This window comes from Crocodylus siamensis, chromosome 2 (genome assembly GCF_052110815.1).
Source record: "Crocodylus siamensis isolate JL-2025a chromosome 2, ASM5211081v1, whole genome shotgun sequence".
Taxonomy (NCBI): domain Eukaryota; kingdom Metazoa; phylum Chordata; order Crocodylia; family Crocodylidae; genus Crocodylus; species Crocodylus siamensis.
In genome coordinates this window covers 191,784,089-191,811,061 of record NC_143396.1, presented here as the reverse complement: position 1 = coordinate 191,811,061, position 26,973 = coordinate 191,784,089, and the positions used below count along the sequence as shown (strand labels likewise).

Genomic DNA, 26,973 nt, shown 5'->3' with positions numbered 1-26,973 from the left:
TAGGCCACACAGCTAGCATGACTAGCAACTGCGAAGCCACTCACTCACAAATGGGGCCCCTTAACTCCCTCTGCCCCAAAGGGGGTCATTCCCCTCCCCACACACACACACATTGTGGGGCTTCCCTTTGATCACCAGAAGAAGAGGGCCTTTCCTTCCCTGTGGAAATCCTGGCCTCCTCCCCTCCTCAGGACTTCAGTCCCCTTTTTGGGTAACTCACAACTCCCCAGCAGTTCTGGTGGACTTGGCTCATCTCTCTCTGTGGGTTAGCTATGGGCCTGCTTCCCCTTTGCTGGGATGGTTGTTCCGTCCTGCTGTCAACTTCTGCAGGAAGGTCCAAGCTGCCCCATGCAGCTACTGGCTGTTCAGCCCTCTCAGATCCCATGCACTGCTCAATGCACCAAAAGGGGCTCCTGCCTTGTACAGGGATGGGGACCTGCACTGCCTCATGTAGCTGTGGGGTCCCTTCAGCTCTCCAAACCCTTTGCACTTCTCTGTGCACTGGGGGCTCCGGCATTATGCAGGGATGGGGACGCGCACTGCCTCGTGCAGCCCCGGGGTCCCTTTGCTCCAGGCCCTGTGCACTGCTCTGTGCACTGAGGGCTTCTGCTTTGTGCAGGGATGGGAACCCATGCTGCCTTGTGCAGCTGTGGGGTCCCTTCAGCTCTCCCAGCCCCATGCACCACTCTTTACACCAAGGGCTCCTGCCTCATGCCAGAATGGGCACCTGTGCTACCTCATGCAGCTACAGGGTCCTTTCAGCTCTCTAGACACTCTGCACCTACCTGTGCACCAACGCCATGCCTTTCTTCACAGCAGGGGTAGGAGCAGCTGCTTGCTGTCTCCCACTCAGTGATGGCATCTTCAGGTGCTTTTGAGGCCACTGCTCTGCCCTTCTGGTCAGCTCCACCAACTCTTCTCAAGCCCACCTTCATCATCCTTCATTGAAGCCACCCATGTGCTGGGCATGCAGGCTTTTATTCCTTCTGGAGGTTCTACCCCCAGGTTGAAAATGGACCAACAGGAAAGCCTGAGGGGTTAGTTCCCCCTCAGGTCCTCTTCTTCACCTTACTCCTGGGTTAGGGATGGCAAGCTTTAGTCCTGCCTTTTCCTGATTGATGGGGAAGGGAAATGCCTCCACCAATCAGCCTGAGACATCCTGCTCATGCCATCAAGCCAGGCTGCTACAGTAGGTTCTAATATAGTAGGTTCTAAGTCAGGGGTGGGCAATTATTTTGGGCAGAGGGCCACTTACTGAGTTTTGGCAAGCCATTGAGGGCCACATGACAAGCAGCCCAGGGCACAAAGATATTAATTTTCTAAATTTTTTAGGGGCCCCACAGGCCAGATAGAACGGCCTGGTGGACCGCATCCAGCCCCTGGGCTGCATTTTGCCCACCCCTGTTCTAATGCATATGATGTCATAGCCTTCTTTGCTCAAATGTTAGATGCATGACAGAAATATGATGTGTACAAATGTAAACTATGAGATGCATCTTTAACCTGGGGCACAAAAGGAAAGTGAAACATAAGAGGTTGGCTTTTCAGTCTCATATTATTCACAATCTTGCAATTCTAGGAGTCTGAGGGAGTTCCTGTTAAGAGGTCAGATTGTTAATTTAATCTGAACCAAAAAAACCCTGAGCGTTTTGGAGAAATTAGTAATTAGCCCATGACAAGCAACAGACACAGGCCAATCCATAAATTAGGTAGTATATTCTGCAATTAACTGGCTAATTTCACAGTTACCTTGAGACCATCTACTCATGCCAAGTAGCTATCACATGATAAAAAGCTCCAACCAGCTATAAAGTTTGACCTTGAAAATGTGTCCGAACATTATAGCTGGTTGCTATAGAGCTTTAATTTGTACATATAGCATGGTCTCCCTTGTGGGTAGGAGCCATTGCCTGACAGAGCTTCCAGCCACAAAGGTTCAGCCCCTGAGCCATGAGGATCATGGCAGTTATGGTCTCCAAAACTCAGTGGTGTTTTAAACCCTTGGACCCACACAGGGCACTTGGTCCCAGCTGTACCTTACCCACAGCCAAGACCCAGAGTCTAGCAGCTGACAGGGCTCTGGGTCCCAGCTCTGTGTGAAGCGCAGCCAGGACTGAGAAACCCTGCAGCTAGCAGGGCTCTGGGTCCTGGCTCTGTGTGGTCCCCATAACTGGGAGCCTCCTCAGCAAAGGGGGTTCCCAGCTGTGGATGCCTGCTTTTTGCAGATGCAGGAGGAGCCCAGGATCAGGGTCCCCCTACACCAGCAGTAAGGCACAATTGGATTTAATGTGCAATCCCACAATCGTGCCTCCTACCATATATGTATGCATGGCAGGAGGCGTGAATGTGGGATTGTGCATTAGATTCAATTGTGTCTTTACCTGCATGTGTAAAGGGAGACCTGGTTTTTCTGCAGATGCATTCCTTTTACTGTAACTGAGCCAAAAAAAAATCGGCTCTGGTCTAACTGAGCAATATTCCGTTCATCATCTCTGGGTCTCTCTTATAACTGTGGGCAGAAATTGAACATCAATATTCAGCAATCTGAATTTATATGATAAGAACCCAGTTCTTCAAGCCCCTCCCCCATAAGCAGCTGTACTGAAGTCAGTGGGATTACTTCATGGATACAATTACTTACATGAATAAAGCTGGCCATATTGCATCCTCAGTTATGTAAGTTCAAGTCCATTAACTTTATTTAATCGTAAATGAGAGTAAAATTGATCCTAAAAAATTCTGTTCATTCAACAATTGGAAATGAAAGGCAAAAATAATACCAAATGTTTTAGAAAGTATATGCTTTTAAACAGTAGGTTTTTAGGATTTTATAGGCATAAAATAAATTATGTAAGAGAACTCTTTGCTTTTATACATTTATACACCCAAATAACTTCAGTTTGTAGTCATAAGCAAAGAATGTTTCTTCATTTCATGCAATACATTACAAAAGTGTTTGGTAGAAGGAGCCAGAAGGAGTGGAGGGGTGATGATGAAAATGTTAATGTAACAGATCCAATTTATCTGTAGCTGAATAGCTGCCTGGTGGGCTAGCCTGTTTTATTTACTTTTATTCTATCTGTCTCATCGCACACACGCGCAAACATACTCGCACTAATTTGACATATGTGTTTCAGTTTTTCTAAATGAAGTAAGTGGCTTGATGAAAAATAATCATCCAGAGTGGGTAATGGTGAAACCTTTTAATCCACTGTTTAACTACACTTATTTTTTTCTGAGAGAGGAGAAAATGAGTCATCCTAACTAAGGCAGTGACAGGATAAGTTAAATAAAAGCTGGCCTTGATATTTTAATATTAATTACCAAACATACCACTCTAGTCTTATGATCTGGCAATTCAATGTAATATACTTAACAACAACATTTCTGGGTACAAAACTTGTTTAAAAAAAAAAGAATTGTCCAAATATTTAGAAGGGAATGTAGGCATTCTTGCTTGCAATTGTTTTGTCAGGTCCCATTTTCAGTGAACTATGTACACGCCTGAAAATCTAGGTACATTTTATTTTAGTCACTCAGGGCTTGATCCAGATCCCATTGAAATTAATGGCAAAATTCCCATTAACTACTTCGGAGCAGGAGCCAAGGCCTCAGTAGATATTTGGAGTGTTACATTGCATATGTCTGTTTCCTTACTGCCTCCATGTTATAATACTTGCTTTCCTGCCTCAGAAGGGTCCTGGGATGAATGATTAATATTCCTGATGTCAAGCATATCAGGTCTGTGCCTGGCTGTTCTTTATCATTTCTTTTTCTCTAGCATGCGACAACCACATTAGACTAAGATACTGTGTATCAGTTAAGGTAGGTGTGGGTAAAATATGGCCCACAGGCTGGATCTGGCCCATGGAGGGGCTTTGTCCAGCCCCATGGTGGACCCCTCTGTCCCACCTGATTCAGGCACTGTCTTGCCCTGACTCATTCTGCTGCCCCGAGCATGCAGCAATGCTGAAGCAGCTGTGTGGCGGGGCTGCCTTCCTAGGCAGCGGCAATTTCTTCCATCTGCTGTCACCACTAGCCCCAGCCCTGTGGTACTAGTGAGAAGCCACGCTATACACCTCTATATATACAACACAAATGCATGCAAATCAGGACAAAAATATATTTGTAAATAAAATTAAAATATATTATTGTGGATGTTTGATTTTTAGTATATAATTAGGGTTGGTTTTTTCCAGTTTCAAGATGGGAAACCCCCTCCCAAATGGAGTGCTTCCAGGGTGAGGGGAGTGATTCTGGTGGCACAGGTCAGGGGCTAGGGGATGGGACTTCTAGTCCCCAGATGGCTGCAGTGGGGCAGGGCACCTGTTAAGGGGCAGGGTTACGCTTGTGGCCCTCAATAGCTCATCAAAACTCGTTAAGTGGCCCTCCACCCAAAAGAATTGCCCACTCCTGAGTTAAGGCCTTGGATACACATGAACCTGCACTGATTTCCTTCAATAGTAGGATTCATATACATACATACAGATCCCTTCAATCATAATGGCCTGCACACATGTATATCCCTCTTCTGCTGATGATAAAATGATATGTCCTAAAAGTTAAATGGATTGTAAAGCATATACCAGTGAAAGTCTACATATAATGCCTCACTTACTTTTAAAGAGCAACATCAAAACAGATAATTATAGTAAGATATAATTGCCCTTCTGTAGTCTGATCAGATACATTTTCTTCATTAAAATTATCATTTTAACTGAAAACATACCTGTTAGAATGAGTATATTGATTGTAAATTTTTAAGTTAAATTCAGCCAAAATGGCTTTCAGCTCTCTCCTGTTTTTCTGTTAGTCAAAGAAAATGAAACTATGTAAGATTGTTCTTCAATATTTTTCAGGAAAAAAGGCATATATTTACCATGTTTTGTTTTGATTTGTTAACATTCAACTTCAATAAATAATGAAGGGAAAAGGAAAATAACAGGCAAAGGACTAAATTCACTTCTAAATTCATATAACCCTGTTTTCTTCAATAAGATTTTATTATTTATTTATTATTTGATTTGTGATAGTGCTTAAAGTACCCAGGCTTGTTGTGTTAGGCATTACACAAATAGCAGAGTGGTCTTTGCCCTCAGGAGTTTACAATCTAAGTATAGGAACATGGATACAACAAAAAGGGGGTGGGGAGCATTATATGAGTCAGTGAAATGTGTCAACTTGAGTGGGTGTGCACATTCTTTAAGGAGATCCCATCAATATCTACTTACTCCTATCTTTCACAGTTTGTCTCTGGTTCAAGCAGGAAGTCCCAAATGTACCCAGGGCTTAGACGATAAGGGCTTTAAAATAGAACCACTAGATATAAACCAATTTAGCCATATGTAATACAGAACACAAAGTAAGCCATTAGTCAATCAATCTAATCTCAATAGACAAAGTAAATATCAGCCCTCACTAAGAACATAATGTATGTTAAGTATCAAAGATTTACAGATTATTAAGAAAATTATCTTTGTATTTTTACAGCATACAAGATCTTGAACTACAGAAGATAGTCCTGGAAAAATCAAATGAAACCGATGACCAGTCAGGGCGAAGTACAGGAGAAGCTGAAAATCAAACCATCACTCTGAATGTGATAAACAAGAATAATTTATTTTCACCATCTTTACAAACCACTTATTGCAAAGGCCAAGACAAGGTTTGTTTAAACAATATAACCTTGGAAAACGAAGAGAACTTCTCTGTGTGCCAAAACTTAACTCAAACAGAAGACAAAGGACCAAATCAGATGGCAATGTTATTTCAGACCAGGCAACAAGTTTTGGAAGGAAAAGCTAAAACAATAGATGAAAATATGGGGGCTGTGTTAGAAGTCACGAAGTCTTTGACAAAAGACAAAAGGAACACTGTGGCTTTGGTTGAGCAAGTTGATCCTGAGAGGAATAAACCTACAGGTATGCCTGAAAGTAGAACTCAATCAGAAGAAAATATAAGACCACATTCACCTGAGTCTGTTTGGATTATTAATAAACTGAAAGAATCTGCTCTTGAGGTTCTGAGGGTGCTCAGTGACAATGCCGTGGACATTGAAGTGATACTTCTACATGTTGTACAGATGAATCGAGCAGTTCAGCTTTGGTTTTATGAGGCTCAAAGAAGTAGAGCTCCTCTGCAGTCTCCAAAGGAAGCAACCGACTTCCTCAAAATGGGAAAAGGAAGACCAACTGTAAAACAGGTACAGCACATAACCTGGAAGTCTGTAACCAAACTTCCTCGAACCATTTTAAACTTACTTTCATTTAAAATATTAAATGAACCCGGTCATAACGTTGAAAAGTCTTTACAAATAAGTGTAACTGTAATCTATGTCTATCTAGACACATCTGCACATGTAATTAGTGTGCAGCAATAAACTGGTGCACATCATGCCAGAGTTTATTGCTCCTGGGTGCCATGGAAACACACTCATGCCCCAGCCAGCCCTGTGAGCATCTACATGTGCAGTGCTGCAGAATAAAAAAACTCTGCAGTAGGATAGCACTTGTATTTAAAAGTATTGACCTATTGTGGAGTTAATTACTCAGTCCTAATTGCATTACATGTGTAGATGCTGAAATGTTTAATCTGGAGATAATTGGGGAACTCTGCAGTAAATGTTTTGTGTAGATGCTCCCTTTGATGACCTTTTCTTTACAATAGTTTGGTTGTTCCAAATTTGAACTTACACTTTTTCAAGCTGGAGAATAAGACCCTGCATATCCCCATATGTTATTTCATACACCTTTAGGATATATTTTGCCCTTAGCTGTTCAGTGACAGGGCTATTACTGAAGGCACTTGGAGTTTAGTATGTATACATCTGCATTTGGTATACAACATTGCTTTTTTTCCCGACATATGATTGTGTTTTCCTTAGAGTCAGTTGTAAAACTCTCATTGACTTAAGTGGCACTGGGATTGGTCCTTGAGTAGCAAAATGTCTTATTTTGCCTTTTTTATTGAATATGGAATAGAATGAATACTACATGACTTGAATGACTAATTACACAGCTCAAACATCAAATTATAAGTACATCATGTTCACAGTAATATCTGCAAGAAATTATTCAGGAGAAAGAAATAGCGTGAAATGTTTTCAAACAGAATGATCATCAAAGATATGTAAATAAGGAAATCTTTGGACATTTAGATGGCATTATGTACAGTTTTCAAGTAGAAGAAAAACATTCATTCACTGTGATTACTTCTTCCAGCCCCAATGAAAATATAACATGATACTTCTAATTATACAGTCTAAGTTTCATATAAAACATTTAAAAATAAAGTTTCATAGCTATACAAGCCACTAAATTTACAGGGATTCCCCCTGGAAGAAATCCAACACATCTGTAAGTGTGGGAAATTGTTCTTATATTTAATAATAATTATATTTTAAAAAGTTAGAAAAATTTAAAGGTTACAAAGTCAAGCACTCAAAGGTTCGGAAATTTTACATAAAAAATCTTGTGTTCACTTAAAAGGGTTTGCCAGTGTAGCTTTTTCAGCCATGGACTCATCTGCAATATAGATGTATTTAATACCAGCAAGAGAGCTTTTTTTTTTAATGCCAGCAGGCTCAGCTACATGTATATTTAGTGCACATGAATAAACTTCAGCACTGTTCACGCTGGAGTCAGCTGCTCTCAGGTGCAGCATCTGCACGTGTAGACACTGTCCCCAGGATGGCAGCAGCTTGAACCAGAGGGCAGTCTTGGGGGGTCAACCCTAGGCTTCTGATGCTGACATCTGGTGACAGAGGGGCTGAATGGGGCATGAGGGTGCTAAAGTGTGAGGCTGCGCAGCAAGCAGCCCCCGCAGTTTTCTACCCTTGTGCACTAGCCAGCCCTGGTCACCATCTACACATGTGCTTCAGCACAGTAAGTAATGCATCCTAAAATAGTACTGTTCCTGACTGTACTATCTTTCAGCTCAATTAAACTACTGTGCCCTTCACAAACAGGGAAGGATTGGTGAGGAATGTAGCAGTGTATGGCAACTTGGGCACCAGTGACCACGAGATGATTGAATTCAGGATCCTGAGGAAGTAAAGGAAAGAGAGCAGCAGAAAAAAGACCCCAGACATCAGAAAAGCAGACTTTGACTCGCTCAGGGAGCTCATAGGCAGGATCCCCTGGGATTCCTGTCTGAGGGAGAGAGGAGTCCAGGACAGCTGGGTATACTTTAAAGAAGCCTTGCTGAAAGTGTAGGAACAAACCATCCTGATGCACAGGAAGACTAGCAAGTAAAGCAGAAGACCAGCTTGGCTTAGCAAGGAAATCTTCAGTAAACTAAATCACAGAAAGGAAGCTTATAAAAAGTGGCAATTTGGACAAATAAATAGGGCAGAGTATAAGCACATTTCTTGGGCATGCAGTGATTAAGTCAGGAAGGCCAAAGCACAATTGGAGTTATAACTAGAGAGGGATGTGAAGGGTAACAAGAAGGGTTTCTACAAGTGTGTTGGTAGCAAGAGGAGAATCAGGAAAAGTGTGGGTCCTTACTGAATGGGAGAGGCAACCTTGTGACAGGATGCAGAAAAAGGCTGAAGTGCTCAATGCCTTCTATGCCTCAGTCTTCACAGGCAAGGTCAGCTCCCAGACTACTGCACCAGGCAGCACCGTTTGTGGGGGGAGATGAGCAGCCAACAGTGGCAAAAGAACCAGTTAGGAACTGTTTAGAAAATCTGGACATATACAAGTCCATGGGGCTGGATGGGATTCACCTGAGGGTGCTGAGGAAGTTGGCTGATGTGATTGCAGAGCCACTGGCTGTCATCTGAAAACTCATGGTGATCAGAAGAGGTCCTGGGTGACTGGAAAAGAGCAAATATAGTACCCATATTTAAGGAAGGGAAAAAGGAGGATGCAAGGAACTACAGACCAGTCAGCCTCACCTCAGTCCCTAGAAAAATCATGGAGCAGATCCTCAATGAATCCATTTTTAAGCACTTGGAGAAGGTGATTAGGAATGGTCAACATTGATTCACCAAAGGCAAGTCGTGTGTAGCCAACCTAATTGCCTGCTATGGTGTATAGGCTGGTGTATGTGGTATACCTTGATTTTAGCAAGGCTTTTGATACAATCTCCCATAACATTCTCACAGACAAACTGAGGAAATATGGGCTGGATGAATGGACTATAAGCTGGATAGAAAACTGGCTGAAGCATCGGGCTCATAGAGTAGTAGGGAATGGCTCAATGCCTAGTTGGCAGCAGTATCAAGTGGAGTGCCCCATGGGGTCGGTTCTGGGGCCGGTTTTGTTCAATGTCTTCATGAACAACCTAAAAGATGACACAGAGTGCACCCTCAGCAAGTTTTGCAGATGACACCAAGCTGGGGAGAGTAGTAGATATGCTGAAGGGTAGACTTAGGATTCAGAGTGGCTTAGACAAATTGGAGGATTGGGCCTAAAGAAATCTCATGAAGTTCAACAAGGACAAGTGCAAAGTCCTGCACTTAAGACAGAACAATCCCATGCACCAGTACAGGCTGGGGGCTGACTGGCTGGGCAGCAGCTCTGCAAAAAAGGACCTGGAGGCTACAGTGGACAATAAGCTGAATATGAGTCAACAGTGTGTCCTTGTTGCAAAGAAGGCTAGTGGCATACTGGGCTGCATTGGTAGGAGTGTTGATGGCAGGCCAAGGCAAGTGATTATTCCTCTCTATTCAGCACTGGTGAGGCCAGATCTGGAGTGCTGTGTTCAGTTTTAGGCCTCCCACTACAGAAAGGATGTGGACAAATTGGAGAGAGTCCAGCAGAGAGCAATGAAAATGGTGAGGAAGCTGGGGGACAGCCCATACTTATGAGGAAAGACTTCAGGAACTGGGGTCATTTAATCTAGAGGAGAGAAGTCTGAAGGGGGATTTAATAGCAGCTTTCAACTGCCTGAAGTGGGGTTTGAAAGAGGATGGAGCTAGACTGTTCTCAGTGGTGGCAGATGACAGAACAATGAGCAACTGTCTCAAGTTGCAACAAGGGAAGTTTAGGTTAGATATTAAGCAGAATTTTTTCTTAGGAGGGTAGTAAAGTACTGGAACAGGTTAGCCAGAGAGGTTGTGGAATCTCCATCCATGGAGGTTTTTAACACCTGCCTAGGCAAAGCTTTGACTGGGTTGATCTCACTGGGGATTCTCCTGCCTTGAGCCGGAGGTAGGACTAGATGGCCTCCTGAGGTCCCTTCCAGCTCTAATTTTCTAGGAATCTATGATAACAGCAGTGCTTGTTTGGATGGTGATGCTTTACTGCGGAACTAATTAGATAACTCCACAATAAAGTGCTTTGTGTAGGCGCACCCAGCATTGCTTAAACCCCTTGTCTAAGTGGAATAAACTATACAAAACAAAGGACAATTTCTCCCATTTCTTGCTGCTGACATTACCAAATCTACACATGGGTTTCTGTTAGTATAATTAGGCCAGAAAAGACTTGTTTAAGTGTAGAACAGCCTTTAAGGTTCTCAAGCAAACTTTATTTCTCATCCTCTGTATATTATAGTGCAGTCTTTAGTTGCATAGGTTTTTGATTTAAACTTTTTTCCACAACACAAGAAAGTGCCTTAATGAGGCCATTGGCTAGGCAGGGTAAAAGCATTCTCTGCCTCTCTAGCTGAAGTAGACTCAGTTGGCCACAAAGAATAAAAAACATGTGAGCCCAGAAGAAGGACAGGCCAGAAGAAGCCTTGCTCTGTGGCTTAATGAGTTGTGCACTGTCCCAAAATGAGGAACCCAGAAAAAATAGAATAAGAATAGGCCCTGAATATATTAAAGCTTCTACTTCTAAAAAAATCCTTTGATCTGGTGTCCCATCATCTCCTCATGGAAAAATTGGGCAATTGCAGCCTTGGCTACATCACAGTCCAATGACTGGAGAATTGGCTCCGAAGTCGGACCCAGAGAGCGGTAGTCAACGGAAGTGAATCATCATGGTGCTCCGTGAGCAGTAGTGCTTCCCAAGGCTCCATCCTTGGACATGTTCTCTTTAACATCTTTATTAACAATTTGGACTCTGGTATCAGGAGCGGACTGGCTAAGTTCACTGATGACACCCAACTTTGGGGTAGACCGTCCACACCCGAGGATAGGCTGGTGATCTGGGCTGACCTTGATAGGCTTAGAAAGTAGGCAGGTAAAAACCTGATGACATTCAATATGGATAAATGTAAGGTACTCCACCTTGGGGGGAACCCGCATCATGCTTATAGGCTCAGCAGTGCTACACTTGCTAGCACCATGGCCAAAAGGGACTTGGGGGTTGTGATTGACCACAAGATGAACATCAGCCACCAATGTGATGTCGCAGCTGGTAAAGCGAACAAAACTCTGACTTCCATCCATAGATGCTTCTCAAGCAAATCTCAGGATGTCATCCTTCCACTGTACTTGACCTTGGTGAGGCCACAGCTGGAGTACTGCATCCAATTCTGGGCTCCACAATTTAGGAAGGATGTGGAGAAGCTTGAAAGAGTCCAGAGGAGAGCCAGGCACATGATCAGAGGGCAAGAGAATAGGCCTTATGAAGAGAGGCTGAGAGCCATGGGACCATGCCCGTGCCTGACCCCCTGACACCAGTCATAGACTTGGGGGATGGGTAGCCCCCGGCAGCCAATCCCACTGACCCAGGGGTGAGTCCCCCACAGCTGATCTCACTCACTGTAAAAGCAGCCACACTAAATAGGGAACACGTCCTGTCAGGGGGTGCATGTGCACCCCCATGCACCTCCTATGTATCACCCCTGCATGGAACTCTTCAGCCTGGAAAAGTGCAGGCTCAGGGGTTACCTGGTGGCAGCCCATAAATATATAAGGGGTGTGAATCAGGATCTGGGGGAATGCCTGTTCACCAGAGCATCCCAAGGGATGACGAGGTCCAATTGTCACAAACTTCTCCAAGACCATTTTAGGCTAGACATAAGGAAAAACTTTTTTACTGTCAAAGCCCCCAAGGCCTGGAATAGACTCTCTCAAGAGGTGATGCAACCACCAGTTCTGGACTCTTGTAAGAAGCATTTGGACATTTATCTTGCTGGGATCCTTTGACCCTAGCTGACTTCCTGCCCCTGGGGCAGGGGACTGGACTTGATAATCTTCCGAGGTCCCTTCCAGCCCTAATGTCTATAAATCTTCTATCTCTAGTGGGACAGAAATGGTGCTCCCTGGCCATTTTATGTATTGCATTTTAAATGCAAAGTATAGAAACATTGAGGGCAGGAGAAAGGGCAGAGGCCAGAACATAGGTCTCCCTTTCTTCCAGAGGTGCTTCAACAGTTGTGGAGGATGCTCTTTGCCCTGCCTAACCCAATGACCTGGTCAACTTACTGAAAAATGGGAAATGTGGGTTCAAAAGACCTCTTGGTGAGAGGGATCTAAAAGTTGGGTCACCCAATTCCTGAGCAATTGGGCGATTGAGTTGTCTTTCTGTGCCTTGCACAAAGTTATGTACCTCCCCAGGTAAAATCCAAGTAGCCCAAAATGCATTTACACAAGCAAAGTTAGCCAGATAAATGGTGCTTACCCATCTAAAAGTGTAGATAGATTTGGGCCCCAGCAGGGAACACTTTATCCCATATTATTAAAAGCTGGCAAAGTTATAAGCAATTGAATACAGGGTCTCATTATGGGAAGTATCATATTACCTTAAATAAGTCTGCCATCACTAGCTCTGTCTATAATACTTGAAACATTTGTTTAATGTTCAAAACACTTTACAAATGTTTTGCAAGCTAATCCACAGAAGAGCTTCATAAGGTAGGATTAATTTTAAATGTTTATCTCTGTATTACAGATGGAAAAAACCAAGATGGGGATATGTCTATCCAGTAGGGTCATTAGGGGTAGGTGAGCAAGGCACAAACCCCAAGTGCTGAGTTAGAGGAGGTCTGAGGAGGGCCACCCCTGCTAGCCCAGCCACTGGCTCCATCACCAGCACTGCTGAAGGAGCTGCCGCTACAGTCCAAAGCACAAAACTTCCTAGTTACATCTCTGTATCTACCCTGACAGCAGTGTGTCCCAGATGGGATAGCCTTAAGTAAGGCATCCCTGACTCCAAACCTAGAAATGCTGTGGGAAGACTGCTCTGGAGCATCCTTCTGAAGATGTTCCGAAGACCGAAGACTTTAGCACATGCGATAACAGCTGCAGATGGATGTCTCAGAGCAACCTCACTGGGACATTTTTTAGTAGGAACAGGTAGGTGAGGCAAGCTCATTTAGCATCCTGGCCACAACTTGCAGGTGCCATGGTATAGATGTAGTCAGAGGGAGCCTATACGCAAGCGTGGAGGTCTTTTTGATGCACTGTAATTCCAGTGTGTCAGAGCAGACTCTATTAATTGAGTCTGCTGGAGTGTGGTAATTACCATGATGTAGGAGCCTCCTATGTCTCATGTATCAGTGTCCTTGTGCTTAAAAATGGCAGCAGAGGCTCTTGAACTAAAGCTCGTTGAACAAGCTTTAGTTCAAGCACCCCCGTCGTCATTTTCAAGTGCGGGACCCTGATATATGAGACACAGTGGTGCTTTAATTGCAGCAGCTCTCAGAGCCCCTCAATTTAAAGTACCGGCCTTGCACCCCATCCCCAGGGCATGTGTAAAAGTGCCCAGAGAGTCTAATAACTTGTCTAATAAATAGTACTCAAAGTCGCAAGGAAAGTTGTGAATGATATAAACACCAGTAAGGGTAATAGTGAAGCTGCTTAATGAATTCAGCTTTCTTTGTAGGCTTGTTTTCTAAAAGGCTTCCACTACATCTTGGCCTGTCCTACTGCTATAACTAATGCATGTTTGAAAAGTAGAGAAAAGAATGATTAGTTTTAAAAATAGATGCTAATTTTAGGGGAAGTTTTCTGTTTTATAACCATGCTTTGATTATGTGAGCAACAGGCCACTGCATGAGTAGTAACACTGAGGGAAGATTTTTTTCAAAGAGTAATAAAGGAGAAATTAAGCAGTCATCTGTCACTGATGTGGAATAGGATTTTGATATCTAACTCTGCTTGGGTCTTCAAAACTGTCTCATCCCCATCTATGGGCCAGTACCCAGACTGTACACTAATCCTTTCCAGCTCCCACTGTGGTCTTGGACACTTCACTAAGCAATTGCATTTTTAAAGATGCATAAGAAGCGAATAGCTATAAAATCCCATTATTAAATAGTTGGCTCTTTCTGGTGCATTATGCCAAAAAGAAAAGTACAATATTTTTGATCGTGTTGTGGTCTTAAGAAACGTTTCTAAGCTGAAATGTTTCACATCTCAGCTTTCAGCTGAAGAGTATTTAAACAGCTGACATATAAAGCCTTTAAAAGAAAATCTTAACTGTGGAATCTGGCACTAAAAATACATTCTGAGAAGGCTACTCAGATCATTTTAGATTAATTTATATTGTCTTCGTAAATAGCAAATGCATCCAGAAAGTACTGTCCATACTTAATACTTAACAAAACACGTATTATATAAGTGAAGAAAAGATTATGTGGCTTTAACCATGTGACTGCACACCTATTTAAATAGTTAAGTTACCCCCTCTTCTATCAAATAGAGGGGGTATTTGGATCTCAGATTATTTGAGTTCCAGTCCTAACAAATGTTACAGATGTATGAAGGCACATTATGGTACAACCGAATAGCATGATCATTGTGAAATTGCTTTTTGGGAAATTGAAAGCCTACCTTTAATTGTACTCGTTATAAACTCTCACTTTGCTTATAGCAAAGTTTTGGTTGCAGGACATGCAGTTCTTCATATCTAGAGAGAGTATGAATGTACATATCAGTGGCATAACTAGCGAGGAGCAATAGGGACAACTCTCCTGGGTGCTGACTTTGTGGTGTGAGTTGGGGAAAAAAGTGGCTGCTATCAGCAGCCACGTGTTTGTGATTATGAACTGAAAGTCACTGCTTGCACTTTGTACCAGGTGCCTGGCCGCATCCCTACACTGCTGGTGAATATTTTAAAGATTAATAAAGAGATGGTGTTCCATTTGGATTGAAGATTTGTCAGGGTGTGGTTCTGGAAACGTATGAAATTGTTCACTGCTCTAGTTTGTAGAGACTGTATTCTAGAGAGGTGGGGGAAGGAAAGTGCAGTAACTGGGAGGTGATCATGATGAGTTATTTGAACAGAACATTTTTGAAGTGAGAAGCAGTTTTAAAACCATTAAATGCCAAGATTTCTAACAGGGGCCTGTTTGTGATGTGTGACATAGCAGTTGAGGATACTAGTGTACCTCAGAGTGAACCTCAGAGGTTCAAAAATCACAAGTCAGCCTTCCAAATCTAGATTTAAAAAATGGGTCTTTCAATATCTACTGACTTTTGAACCTTCAACATGCATAAGAGTGATGCTTTCTGTTTTCTTCCACAATTGCAAAGGCTAAAAGGTGAGAGGCAGCATGTTTTTCCTTTGTGAAAGCTGAGACTCCCAGTCATCTGCATCCAGGAACTGAGAATTAGAAGAAAGTGTCTAGTAGCATGAGACTTGTAATAAACATCAAAGTCTGCAATGATATATGTTTATTTGCATAATATCCTCACAGAATAGATCACTAAAGTTGACTTTGGAGAGGCAATTGCTAAAGGTTGTGGAGAAAACTGAGTCAGAGAAGAGGGAGCCACTCTGAAACTGTGATGTGATCCGACTGTCTGAAGGGTGAATGCTTACACTGCTCCTGTACTTCTGCACCCAGAGAACTGCCACTGAGCCCACCCTGCCCAGTTGCTTTCAGTTCCAGTGTGCCAACTCCTGGACATGAGGCAATGTAGCCAACTTGTAGTGGTACTGAACACACGTTGGTGAGCAAAGCACAGAAATGTAAGAAGACATAAACTTGGTTTGGCTGGTGCTGAGGATGCAAACAGATGTTGCCTTTGTACTGCCATCACAATTTTTATGGCAGCACAAAGGGAAAACAAAAAGACATCTTTACCACTTGTCACACCACAGATGCCAAAATTCATGGCCTGACACAAAGCAGTAATCGTTTCTGCCATTTTCTTGTGGCAGACATCAGTTTGCCTTATGGCAGGAAAGTGCAGGCAACTAAGATCTCCATGGGCAGCTCCATGGAATTGCCATGCAGGATTGGGTCCCTCAAGCCCCAGGAGTGCCTGCCTTGCTTTCCCTGCTTGCAGAGGCATACCCTCAGGGAATCCTAGCTTTCCCTGCTTACACAGACATACTCCAGAGAATCTCCAGGGTCCTGCATCTGTAAGCAAGGAAAGCTGGATTTTTGTGCTTGCAGAGACATTCCCTGAGGAATCCCAGCTTTCCCCAGTTACACATACATGCCCCAAGGAATGCCTCTACAAGCAGCAGACATGTCATCCCTTGTCCCTAGGGGTAAATGGGCAGGCAAATGGGTGATATGTATTTTCCTCAGTGAAGCAGATCATCTGGGCCAGGAGTCATCCTGGCACAGTTGATCCACTTCATTTAGCGACATCTGTTTATGTCCTGAGTGACTGACTGCCTTATTTTTAGAGGTTGGTGTGTGTGGAGGGGACAGTGAGTGGGTGGGATGTGCTTCATGGTCAGGCTCCTGGATACAGCACAGGAATGGCATAGATCAACGTCTCAGCATCTAGGTTATTTATTGCCTAGCAAGCTGAGAAATGCAAGTGGCCTAGGAGATGTGGGGATGGTATTTGTCTTTGAATGCAAGATATATTGACCTGTGGATCAAATTTTCATTGTGGTGGTCATTACAAAACAGTATAAAGAAACAGAGATTTTTATATTTTAAACTAATTTGCATATACAGAAGTTGTAGACCTTGAATTTGTAACTATGTAGCAACTATAAAAACAAGAGTTTAGTCTAAAGGAAATGGGAGGTTTGTATGGTGGATACAAAATCAAAGCCAATTTCTCTGGTGTCTCTTTCAGCCACAGGGCCACATGTGTGAAGGTGGCTGGATGACTAGCATTATTTTATTCTATTATTTTTCTCTCAGTACCTTTTGCTGTGATAGCATAATACTGAGAGAAGGGTTCATTTACAGCATTTTCTACCTTGTTCCGTAGCTGCTGTTTAAAGTAATGAACCTTGTTAATCTGATACTGCTAGCTGGAAAAGCTGGTATTAGCCTATTTAAAAATTATGGCTTGCATTTTTTCTTCTAAGTGGGTACGTAAACTAATGTATTTTTTCCCCTTTTTAATGGAGCAAAAATAGTGCTTCACAAACACTTCAAAATATTGAAATACTTTCTTTTTAGACTCCTTCCTTGAGTTTGCCTGGTACTTCCATGCCTGGTGCATGTCTAGTTTTCATTTTGTAATTCCTAATCATTTGGTTTCAGCTGACCTGTTATTCAGTAGTAATATTTATATTATGAGAGCACTCAAAGTTCCTTCAACAGAGGGGACATATTCATGAGCTGGGGCCATCCCTTGAGCACATCTCATTTTCCACATTAGGGTGTGTGTAGATGAAATGGGTGCCCTAAATTGAAGTGGTGGGTTTTTAAAAACACCACTTCAGTTTAGGGCCAATTAAACCCCTATGTTGCGCACATACCTGACTTACCTGCTTCTCCAGTGGTGGGGAGGAGAGGGTGAGCTGCCAGCCAGGTAAAGCAGTCCTTTGGCTGTGTTGAGCAGTAGTGCTTTGCTTCGCAGCAATGGCACATCCCACCTCCCCCCCTCCCAGGAAGCACCCACCTTCAGGCACCTGGCTCAGGTGGCCCCGGGGGCACCACAGCCACGGAGGGAAGCACCAGGCCTCCGCACAGCTCAGGCAGGCAGGTAGGTTCGGTGGAGGTAGAGATCAGGATCGCCACTTTTTTTTCCCCCTCCTCTTAGGTGAAGCCTGCCTTCCCAGGTTGCTGCCAGTCTGCCTGTAGGGCTTCCTGCAGAGTCCCTGAGCTGCACGGAGTCTGGTGCTTCACTCCACAGCTGATAGGGCAGCAAATCATTTAAGATGCGTTACGCTGCCGAATTTGCTACAGCAGCTGTAATTAATGTGCAATATGCCGCTGAGGCGTGCAAACACCGACACCGTTAAAGCAGTGCAAAAGCATTTGGCCCACTTTAAAGTCTCATGCACGTATGTCCCTCAGCAAAAAGATACAAAAGCTTGAAAATACCATAAAACACTTAACAGGGACCATTCCTATTTTCCACAGCCTCTCTGTTTTGTGATGGCTGCTATAGAGAGTCCTTCTTATGACCTTTTCAACCTACGAGGTAGGACCTAATATATGATTTCCTATAGGCCACATATCCTAGTTTAAAGGACTCAAGGCTTGTGACAAGAGCAAATGGGGTGAAGTGGGCAGTGTGCATATACCCAGAGTCTAATGTGGCCTGTTACAGGCCTCACTAGTCTTAATGATCATACGAAGACTGGAAAAGTGACAATCCTTGCTAAGGTACTGAATGTGATATTGTATTATGTCTTATTCTATAGGATCTTAGGCAGAATTGTGAGTTAGTTCAAAATAGTTGCATGCCATTTCTGTCCAAGAAAATAGGAGTTTATTTTTTACTTTATTTGTTTTCCATTGCTCTTCATGATTAAGTATGAGTCTTTTCACTACCCTAAGAAGTATAGGGTATGGCGTGTATATGGTGATATTTTAGAAGTGCTAGAAACAATGACTTTGTTAGTCTATAAACATGATGGATAATAATGGCTTCAGTCATTGTTTTGTGAGCATGACTTTAGTTCTGTGCAAAGAACTACTCTGTTTGTTTTGCAATGGTTCAGTAGTTGTAATTACACCACAATGTTTGTAATGAAATGAAGGGTAAAACCAAACAATATTTCTGTTGAAAAGGGCAAAACTTCAGATGCTTCAAAATTTAGAGCTGTTGCTGTGTGGTGTATTGAAGTAGACACAAGACATTTTTGTTCTCTATCCCATTTTTCTCCATGTTCAGATTGAACACATTTTTCAAAGTAGGAAAACCTGGGTTTAGAGTTGGGGAGAGTGTTCCCTTTAAAAATAAAAAGCTGGAATAAATCACAGAGGGACAAAAGGAGAGAAAAGGATTTATTCCTGTAAGAGCAGTTTACTCTTTCCTTTATGCAGTAGCCTCTCTTTTTGTTTCCTTGCCACCTTTCTACTGTGCTGTTTCTGTCATTTGTCCCCACCCCACTTATACCTATGCTCACTTATGTCGACTTGCATATACTCATACTATCACTCATCCAGATAACCCATACTTCTAATCTCACTACCAACTCCAGTTCTCCTCAGCTCCCTTCACCCTTCTTGGCTAACTGTATAGTAAACATTTCAACTGGTAAGTACCAGTCCCACCCTGCTGCAGAGTTTTTCATGCTCAGAAACACACGTTTAGATGTTGAGCCGGCTGGCTGGGCCACAGGGGTGTTCCAATGTGGGAGCTGCCTTCTGGCTATCCCCATGCTGACACACACTCTTGCCCCAGCCAGCCCCTTCTCAGCACACTGTGCCTGGTCAGAACAGCCCTGGGATGGCAGGCTAACCCTCCAGACCCTGGCCAGCAGGACTGTTGCAACACAGCTCAATGTGCTGCAGTCCAGGGGCTCATGTAAACCGTGTGCCCAGGAGCTTCCCAGGAGCAATAAACTGTGGAGCAATAAGCTCTACAGTTTCACTGCATGTTAATGGCTTGTGTAGATGTGCCCAAAGAGCCATATCCTTTGTAAACTCGTAATTTCTGACTTAAACCTACTCTATTACATGAAGCTCATGAGGTAGATGGACTTGTATAGTTTCTTCAACTGCATCAGTTGAATCTGGGTGTGCTATAGGCACTGGGACTTTTAGCAGCTTCAGCTACAGGTATTCTCACTGCAAAGTTTACAATAATTTCATCATCTTATTAATGTATACTACCTCATACATTAGTGCTCTTAAAAAAATAGGCATTTTGGTAAATATTCTTTTGTAACCAACACCCTTTTTACATTAATAATTTGTTCCAATATCAACTATGCTCTTAAATTAGATTTCATTTCCAAGTAACAAACATGTCCTTAATCACCTAAGAGATGGAGATCTATGAATCCATTAAAAAAAAGTCTGGTTTGTTTTTGTTTTTGTTTTTTGGAGGGGGGGAGGGTTGGGGGGATTCCAGTTTAGGCAAGTCCAAAGCTGCTATTTCATTTTTAGAAATTCAGTATCCATCACAGCAAGTGCATATACATGGCCTTTCTCACAGGCACTGTTCAGAGGATTGTCATAGAAGATCCTCTAGTGGACCTCTTGCCACAGCTCCCTGTGAACTGAATTGGTTCTGCTGTGGTCAGAGTCCTTTACAGTTGCAAAAGGGCAAGGCTTGTTCCAAACATGTGGCACCTCAATTTCAAAAAACATTGTTGGCACTTGTATTTAATTTGTACATCTTTGTAGAGTGGTTCTCATGTGTATTGTTCATCATTAAGTTTTGTCAGTCCAGTCCATGGATATGGATGGAGGAGTTGGGGGGGGAGGGTTGTTTGTTTGCTTGTTTTACTGAAGGCAGGGTAGATATGTACCTTATAGGCTAACTAAACAAGATATATATGAGAAAGCACAAACTATTGTGAACTTGAGTTCACTTCATCAGATGGTGTGAACAGGGCTGGCCCACAATTTTTCGGGGCCCCCTGCAAGATATAGTTTTTGGTGCCCCGAGTCATCAAAAAATAAAAATTGTGGTTAATATTGGTATAAACTCACTGAAATAAATAGTCAGAGCTGGGCTGCGCGCATGTGGGCTGCACTGCAGGGGGCACAGGGTGGGGGTAGGTAGCACATGCTGGGGACACCTGGGTTCCCCCCCTGGGGCCAGGAACTCCTCCCCTGCATGGCTGGGAAGGGGCTCTCTGCCTGTATTGAGCCATTTAAACATGGTGCAGGTGGAGGGTGGTGAGCAGGGCACTACCCCTTGGCTGTGGGACCCCTGTGGTCACAGGTTCCACAGGATAGGACCGGTCGGCCCTGGCTGTGAAAGGGCAAGCATAGTGTATAAAGTGGAGTGAGTGATTTGAATACAAAAGGTGGGAAGGGAAGAGGGAGATGAAGAGGGGGGGTACACCCCTCTCTCCCCACCCCTGCCCCCCCCCACACATTTGCCTATTTCAGAAGTCTAAGTGTGTTCAGTGGAGTCTTCCTGATATTAACACTTATGCCATCTACCGTACCTTATATGGCCACCAGAGGAAAGTAATGTTAAAGGGTGCCTACAGACATTTAGGGGTCCCAGTCTAACTCATGGTGCTTTACACAAAGTGCCATGAGTTAGGAGCCCCCCTCTCCTGACCCATCTGACATTTGCCTGTTGGGTCAGGGTTGGGGTGAAATGGACCCCCCCTTGCCTGGCACCTCCCCCCTACCCTGGCTAGGGTATTGGGGGGAACCATGTTGGGCCCACAAGGCAAGGGAGGGCTCCCTTCCCCATCTCAGGCCTCTTGACAGCAGCATCAGCAATTGTTGGCTGTTTTGCCCAGCAAGAGCTGGGGGGAAGGGGTGCAAAGGAACCCCATTGCCTTGTGGGCTTGGCCTGGGTCCCCTTAGTATCCCAGCTGGGGTAGCTGTGGTGGGGAGGCATGAGGTGAGGGGGATCCATTCCACCCCGCACCCCCTCCTCTAACACTAGCCAGGCAAAGCAGCTGTCAGCTCCATGCTGCTCCCTCTTCCTTCCCCACTGACAGTCCCACAAAGCATGAAAAATTAACCCTGGAGGAAAAACAAGTTTCCTAAGGTGCTCTGCCTTAAAGCCCTTTCATCTAATACCTGATTTGATATGGGTTAATTTTCTGTGCGATTGGCCATTTTAAAAGCATTCTGCAGCTATGTGCATGTGTTGCATCATGGCTGTAGAGCATTTTCAGGGGCCCAATCATGTGTAAAATTTAACTTGTGTAAGCACCCAAATAGCTCTATAATACAGAGTTGATGTTCTACAGCCCATTTTAGGAGATGTTTATATCACCTAATTAGGATTGGTCTGCAGGGGTGCATAGATGCAGATGCCATATCTTGATTAATGGTATCAGGAACTTAGTATAGTATTTTTGAGTAAGTAGAAATGATAAAGTAGGCTAATGCACCAAGGGATTTACTTCTGCAGTGATTTAATCCTTTCAGCCTTTATACATGAAGAATATATAACATAACACAATGACTGATTTCATATTAATGAAAACTACCAAGCTGCTTTGAATGTTTCATATTTTAGTAGTCCTATGCATACGAAACAATAGGGGCAGCTTTGATACTGTCTTTATATAAAAAGTACCATGAAGAGACAATAGCAAAAAAATACAACCGAAAGTTAGACAACTGACTATCAAGTCAGACAACAGATTACTTAATTGTATGCAGCAATTCCTTGAACATCAGTTCTCTGATTTACATTTGGCCTATTAAGTGGAAAGATAAAAAGAAACTGTTGCAATGTCTAATCATTTTAATTGCCTGGATTTGTTCCATTGAAATGTGGTTGCCAGGATATTGTTGCCAGAGCTATATAAAGACAAATGCAGATGCTGTATCCTTGCTTGTGTAATATAGAAGGATGACACAGTTCCCACAAAGCTTTCCTTGTTCCAATATTCTTCATGTAGTTCTGGATCAAGTGCATTGTTTAATCAACATAATTTCTACTATTTTTAAAGTACAGTTTTATCTCTGGGAACAGCAAAAATTGCTTTGTGGATGAAAAATTCATTGTAGATGAAGAAGAGAATCCAGCAAGATAAGAGGTTGAAAACACTTGCTTACCTTTAATTGCTGGGTTTGTACTTATAAATCAGCATGCTCAGGTAATAAACTGAATACTACACCACTGAAATTCTAGATTTTCAGAATATTCAGAATAAGCATTAAGCTGAGGAGCCAACATAAGAAGATGTCACGCTGAAACTTCATCTTCTAGCCCATTTGTTGTGCAAAAACTAAGCAGGAATTACATTATTGTAGTATAGCAATTCCTTTGCTAGCTTTAAGTGAACTACCTCAGCTACTGAAACAATCATACCTATAACAGCACAGATCTCAGCTCAGGCTAATTTATCTGTGTAGAGTTTCTTCTTTCTGGACTTCAGCATGGCCTTTGACACAGTCTCCCACCCCATCCTCATTAAAAAATTGGGCGATTGTGGCATTGATGCCTACACAGTCAGATGGATTGCAGAGTGGCTGAAGGGTTGCACTCAAAGGGTGGTGGTGGATGGGTCATATTCCACCTGGGGAGAAGTGGGCAGCGGAGTCCCCCAGGGCTCGGTCCTTGGGCCCACGCTGTTCAATCTCATTATCAGTGATTTGGATAATGGAGTGAAAAGCAACCTGTTTAAATTCACTGATAATACCAAAATTTGGGGTGAGTTGAGCACACTAGTAAGGAGGGAAAGACTTCAGCAAGACTTGGATAGGTTACAGGGGTGGGCTAGCAAAAACAGGATGCGCTTCAACACTGACAAGTGCAGGGTGCTGCACTTGGGCAGTCGTAACCAGCAGCACACTTATAAGATGGGAAACTCCCTTCTTGAGAGCACGGAGGCAGAAAGGGATCTTGGAGTCATTACTGACTCCAAGATGAACATGGGCCGACAATAAGAGGTCACGGTTGGAAAGGCTAACTGGACCTTGTCGTGCATCCACAGGTGCATCTCTAGCAGGGCCAAGGAGGTGATCCTTCCCCTCCATGCAACACTGGTCAGGCCACAGCTGAAGTACTATGTCCAGTTCTGTGCGCCCCACTTCAGGAGGGATGTGGACAACATTGAGAGGGTCCAGAGGAGGGCCACCGGAATGATCCGGGGACAACAGGGCAGACCCTACAATGAGAGACTGCGGGACCTGAACCTGTTCAGCCTTCACAAGAGAAGGCTGAGGGGGGACCTGGTGACAGTCTATAAACTCACTAGGGGGGACCAGAAGGGTTTGGGAGAGACCTTGTTTCCCCTAGCACCGCCTGGCATAACAAGGAATAACGGCCACAAGTTGTTGGAGAGTAGGTTTAGATTAGACATCCACAAGAACTACTTCACAGTCAGGGTGGCTAGGATCTGGAACCAACTTCCAAGGGAAGTGGTGCTGGCTCCTACCCTGGGGGTCTTTAAGAGGAGGCGTGATGCCTACCCAGCTGGGATCATTTGAGCCCAGTTTTTAATTCTGCCAGGGGGTCGAGCTTGAAGATCTACAAGGTCCCTTCTGACCCTACTTCTATGATTCTGTGTTGCTCTGATTAGACTGTCTAGATTTGACTTTGTCTTTTGGTTTGCAGTATCCCTCCCTATCTCAAATATAGTTATTATAAATTTGTTTTTGAAAGGACATGTATTCTCCTTTTCTCCCCTCAGTGTTTCAATATGAGATTGTAAAACACACAACAAAACAAGCAGGAAGTCAGTCTTGAACTTCTTATTCAGTCCAACCTCTTATGACTATACTTTTCTTTAATTTTTATCAGTTTAAGAATCAAGTTTCTGTTTTTGTTGGTATTGTTCTTTGTTTTTAAAACCCGCTGATAGGTCATTATTCTGGAACAACTTCCGTTTAACATTTTTCTTTTATAATAGCATGTATTTTTTCCCTCTGGAGAGTAAGGAACAGAAGAATGGTCCCAAAGCTTCTGTGAATTGGCTAAGAATATCATCTGGCATTACCAGGAGGTTCTGTGTAAAATTAGAATTTCTCAGGCCAGACTCAGAACAAGATTTGTTTTTACAGTGCGCATTAAATATGTGATTGCATTTGAGAGCTCATTTTATAGTTAGGGTGTATTCAGCATAGTATTGTGTGGGGTAAACTTTAATTAAGTGCACAGAACATGAAGATAATTCTTTGTGCTGCATCTGGGGGAAGGAAGTCATTCTGTCAAGAAAGGCCTCGGTTCAGCTTAAGATTCTTGGGATTTTGATCTGTATCACTTATGCATAGTGACATGATTTATCAGTCTTCTCATTACAACTATAAGAACTGGTCTAAATCTTGAGAAATGCAGAGCCCACTTATAACGCAGATAGGATTTAATATATTAGAAAGACAACTAGTAGGTTTAGCCCCTAGTAAACGCACCAAACACAGGTACAGTCATCCCCAGTCTTCTAATAAATATGTCCCCAAAATGGTCCAAGTTTCAGATCAAGTTTCATGTGATTTTTCCTGTGGTACCATTCTCACTACAAACAGTAAAGCATTTCTGTTTGAATGGATTGTTCTGATTGAAAGTTGGTTCTTTTTGTTTTTCTGTCGTGCAGTTCTAGCTTTACCTTATTTATTTTCATGGTCTTTTCATTCCTGAGAGAAACTGAATAACATCTTAAATTACTCAGAAATCCTTGGGTATTCCATCATATAGTAGTTAGCTTGGGTAAGGTGTTTCTTGATGTATTACTTCAAGGATATTGAAGCTACATCCAGCCTTCAAATGCCATCACAAATCTGGTAGTTTCCCCTATTTAGATGTTTATGTTGGGCCTCAAATTAACTTGAGCTGTGTGCTCTAAGCTTCTGTGGATGTCAGTAGACTGTGGCACTATTTTATCACTTGTTCTTATACAGGTTCTTCTGTTACCCCTTCATGGAAACAGAACCCTACAGCGCAACTGCTTTTAGTGCTCAGGATAAGATGGCCACATGTTCTGGTTTGGCTGGGACGCTGCAGGATTCCATAACCCTGTCCCAGCCAGTTGGCCAAAAGTCCTGGGCCGGAGTCTGGCAGCAAGGCCGAGTGGCATGGTGTGCCAGGCAGGCAGCTGGCCAGGCACCACTGCTTCTAGGTGGGAGCAAGGTAGGTAGACTGGAGCAGGCACCACCCTGCCAACACATGACACATCCTTGCTTCTGCACAGGAGTAGCGGTGCCTGCCCAACTGCCTGCCTGGTGCACCATACCACTCTGCCTCCCTGCTGGACTCCAGCCCAGGACTTTAACCAACTAGCTGGGACCAGTCTGTGGAATCCTGGAGTGTCCTGGCCAAATCAGGATGCATGGTCACCCTAGCTCAGGACAAGTGCACACAACATACTGCAGTAACTTAAATATACACCCTAATAAAACTCCAGGTCTTGGATTATAGAACTCTTCAATTACACATGATAGTTACAATTTGTATACGGCTCCAAAACACCACAGAGCACCAGAACACCATAAAGCACCAGAAATGTGCATATCTAGACTAAAGTAATAAAGCTTCCATGAATTGCCCTATGTCCCCTGGAGCAAGCTTTGGCCTGGGGTTGTCCTCTTGTAGCTCATGTTTCACTTCTGAACCCTGAGGTCCTTCCAAGTCAGCTTACCTTCTCTGAGTTTTGTTGGCTTACCTCTTGTTATGACAGTCTGAACTTTTCTTTTTTTCCTCAACATTTCCTATGATAGCTTATGACAGGGGTTCTCAAACTCTGTGCTACCATGACCCTGAGTGCTGGATGGTGGTGGTGGGGGACAGAGAGCTTGCACGTGGCAGCCACCACTGCCATCCACCACTACATGCCACCACCACACGCCACTTCCCGTCACCGCCATGGTACCCCCTGAGAAGTTTGCGGCACCCTTTTAAGTTGCTCCAGAGGATTGCAGCCCACAGTTTGAGAACCCATGGCTTACGAGATTTTTTTCACTGAGTCCGTTTTAGGACCTCTCCTTTCTCTCATCTGTTTCAACAATTTCCAGTCCCCAACCCATCTCAGAGGCAGATAAGCACAATAGTTTTCTCCAGTCCAATGAACTGCATTAACTTTCCAGTGAGTCAGTTTTTTGGTAAAGCGTAGTCATTGAAGTTAAGTATTCTGCATTGTTCCAAGTCTGTCGTGTGTTTACTAGAGTTTTCATTAGCAAAAGTGGACATGAAGAGGCATTCCATTATACAACAAATTTTATTGCATCAGCCAGAATATCTAAGTTGCTTTGATATACATATCCCAAATCATCACAGATGGCTGCATCATTCATGTTGATTTATACTTCATACAGTGTATGCATGTATAAGGATAGAATTTGGCTTATGAGAGACAAGTATAAGCATTGAAAATATTTGTTTATTAAATTAAATTA

At 43.3% G+C, this 26,973-nt stretch overlaps 1 protein-coding gene across 1 annotated transcript in view; it reads left to right on the top strand.

The window, feature by feature from the left end:
- Positions 1-26,973, top strand: part of IRAG1 (inositol 1,4,5-triphosphate receptor associated 1) — a 254,944-nt gene that overhangs the window by 61,627 nt on the left and 166,344 nt on the right. The window contains exon 11 of the mRNA XM_090032697.1: positions 5,491-6,202. Coding sequence (XP_089888823.1) covers positions 5,491-6,202 — 712 coding nt within the window. The remainder of the gene's footprint in view (positions 1-5,490; positions 6,203-26,973) is intronic.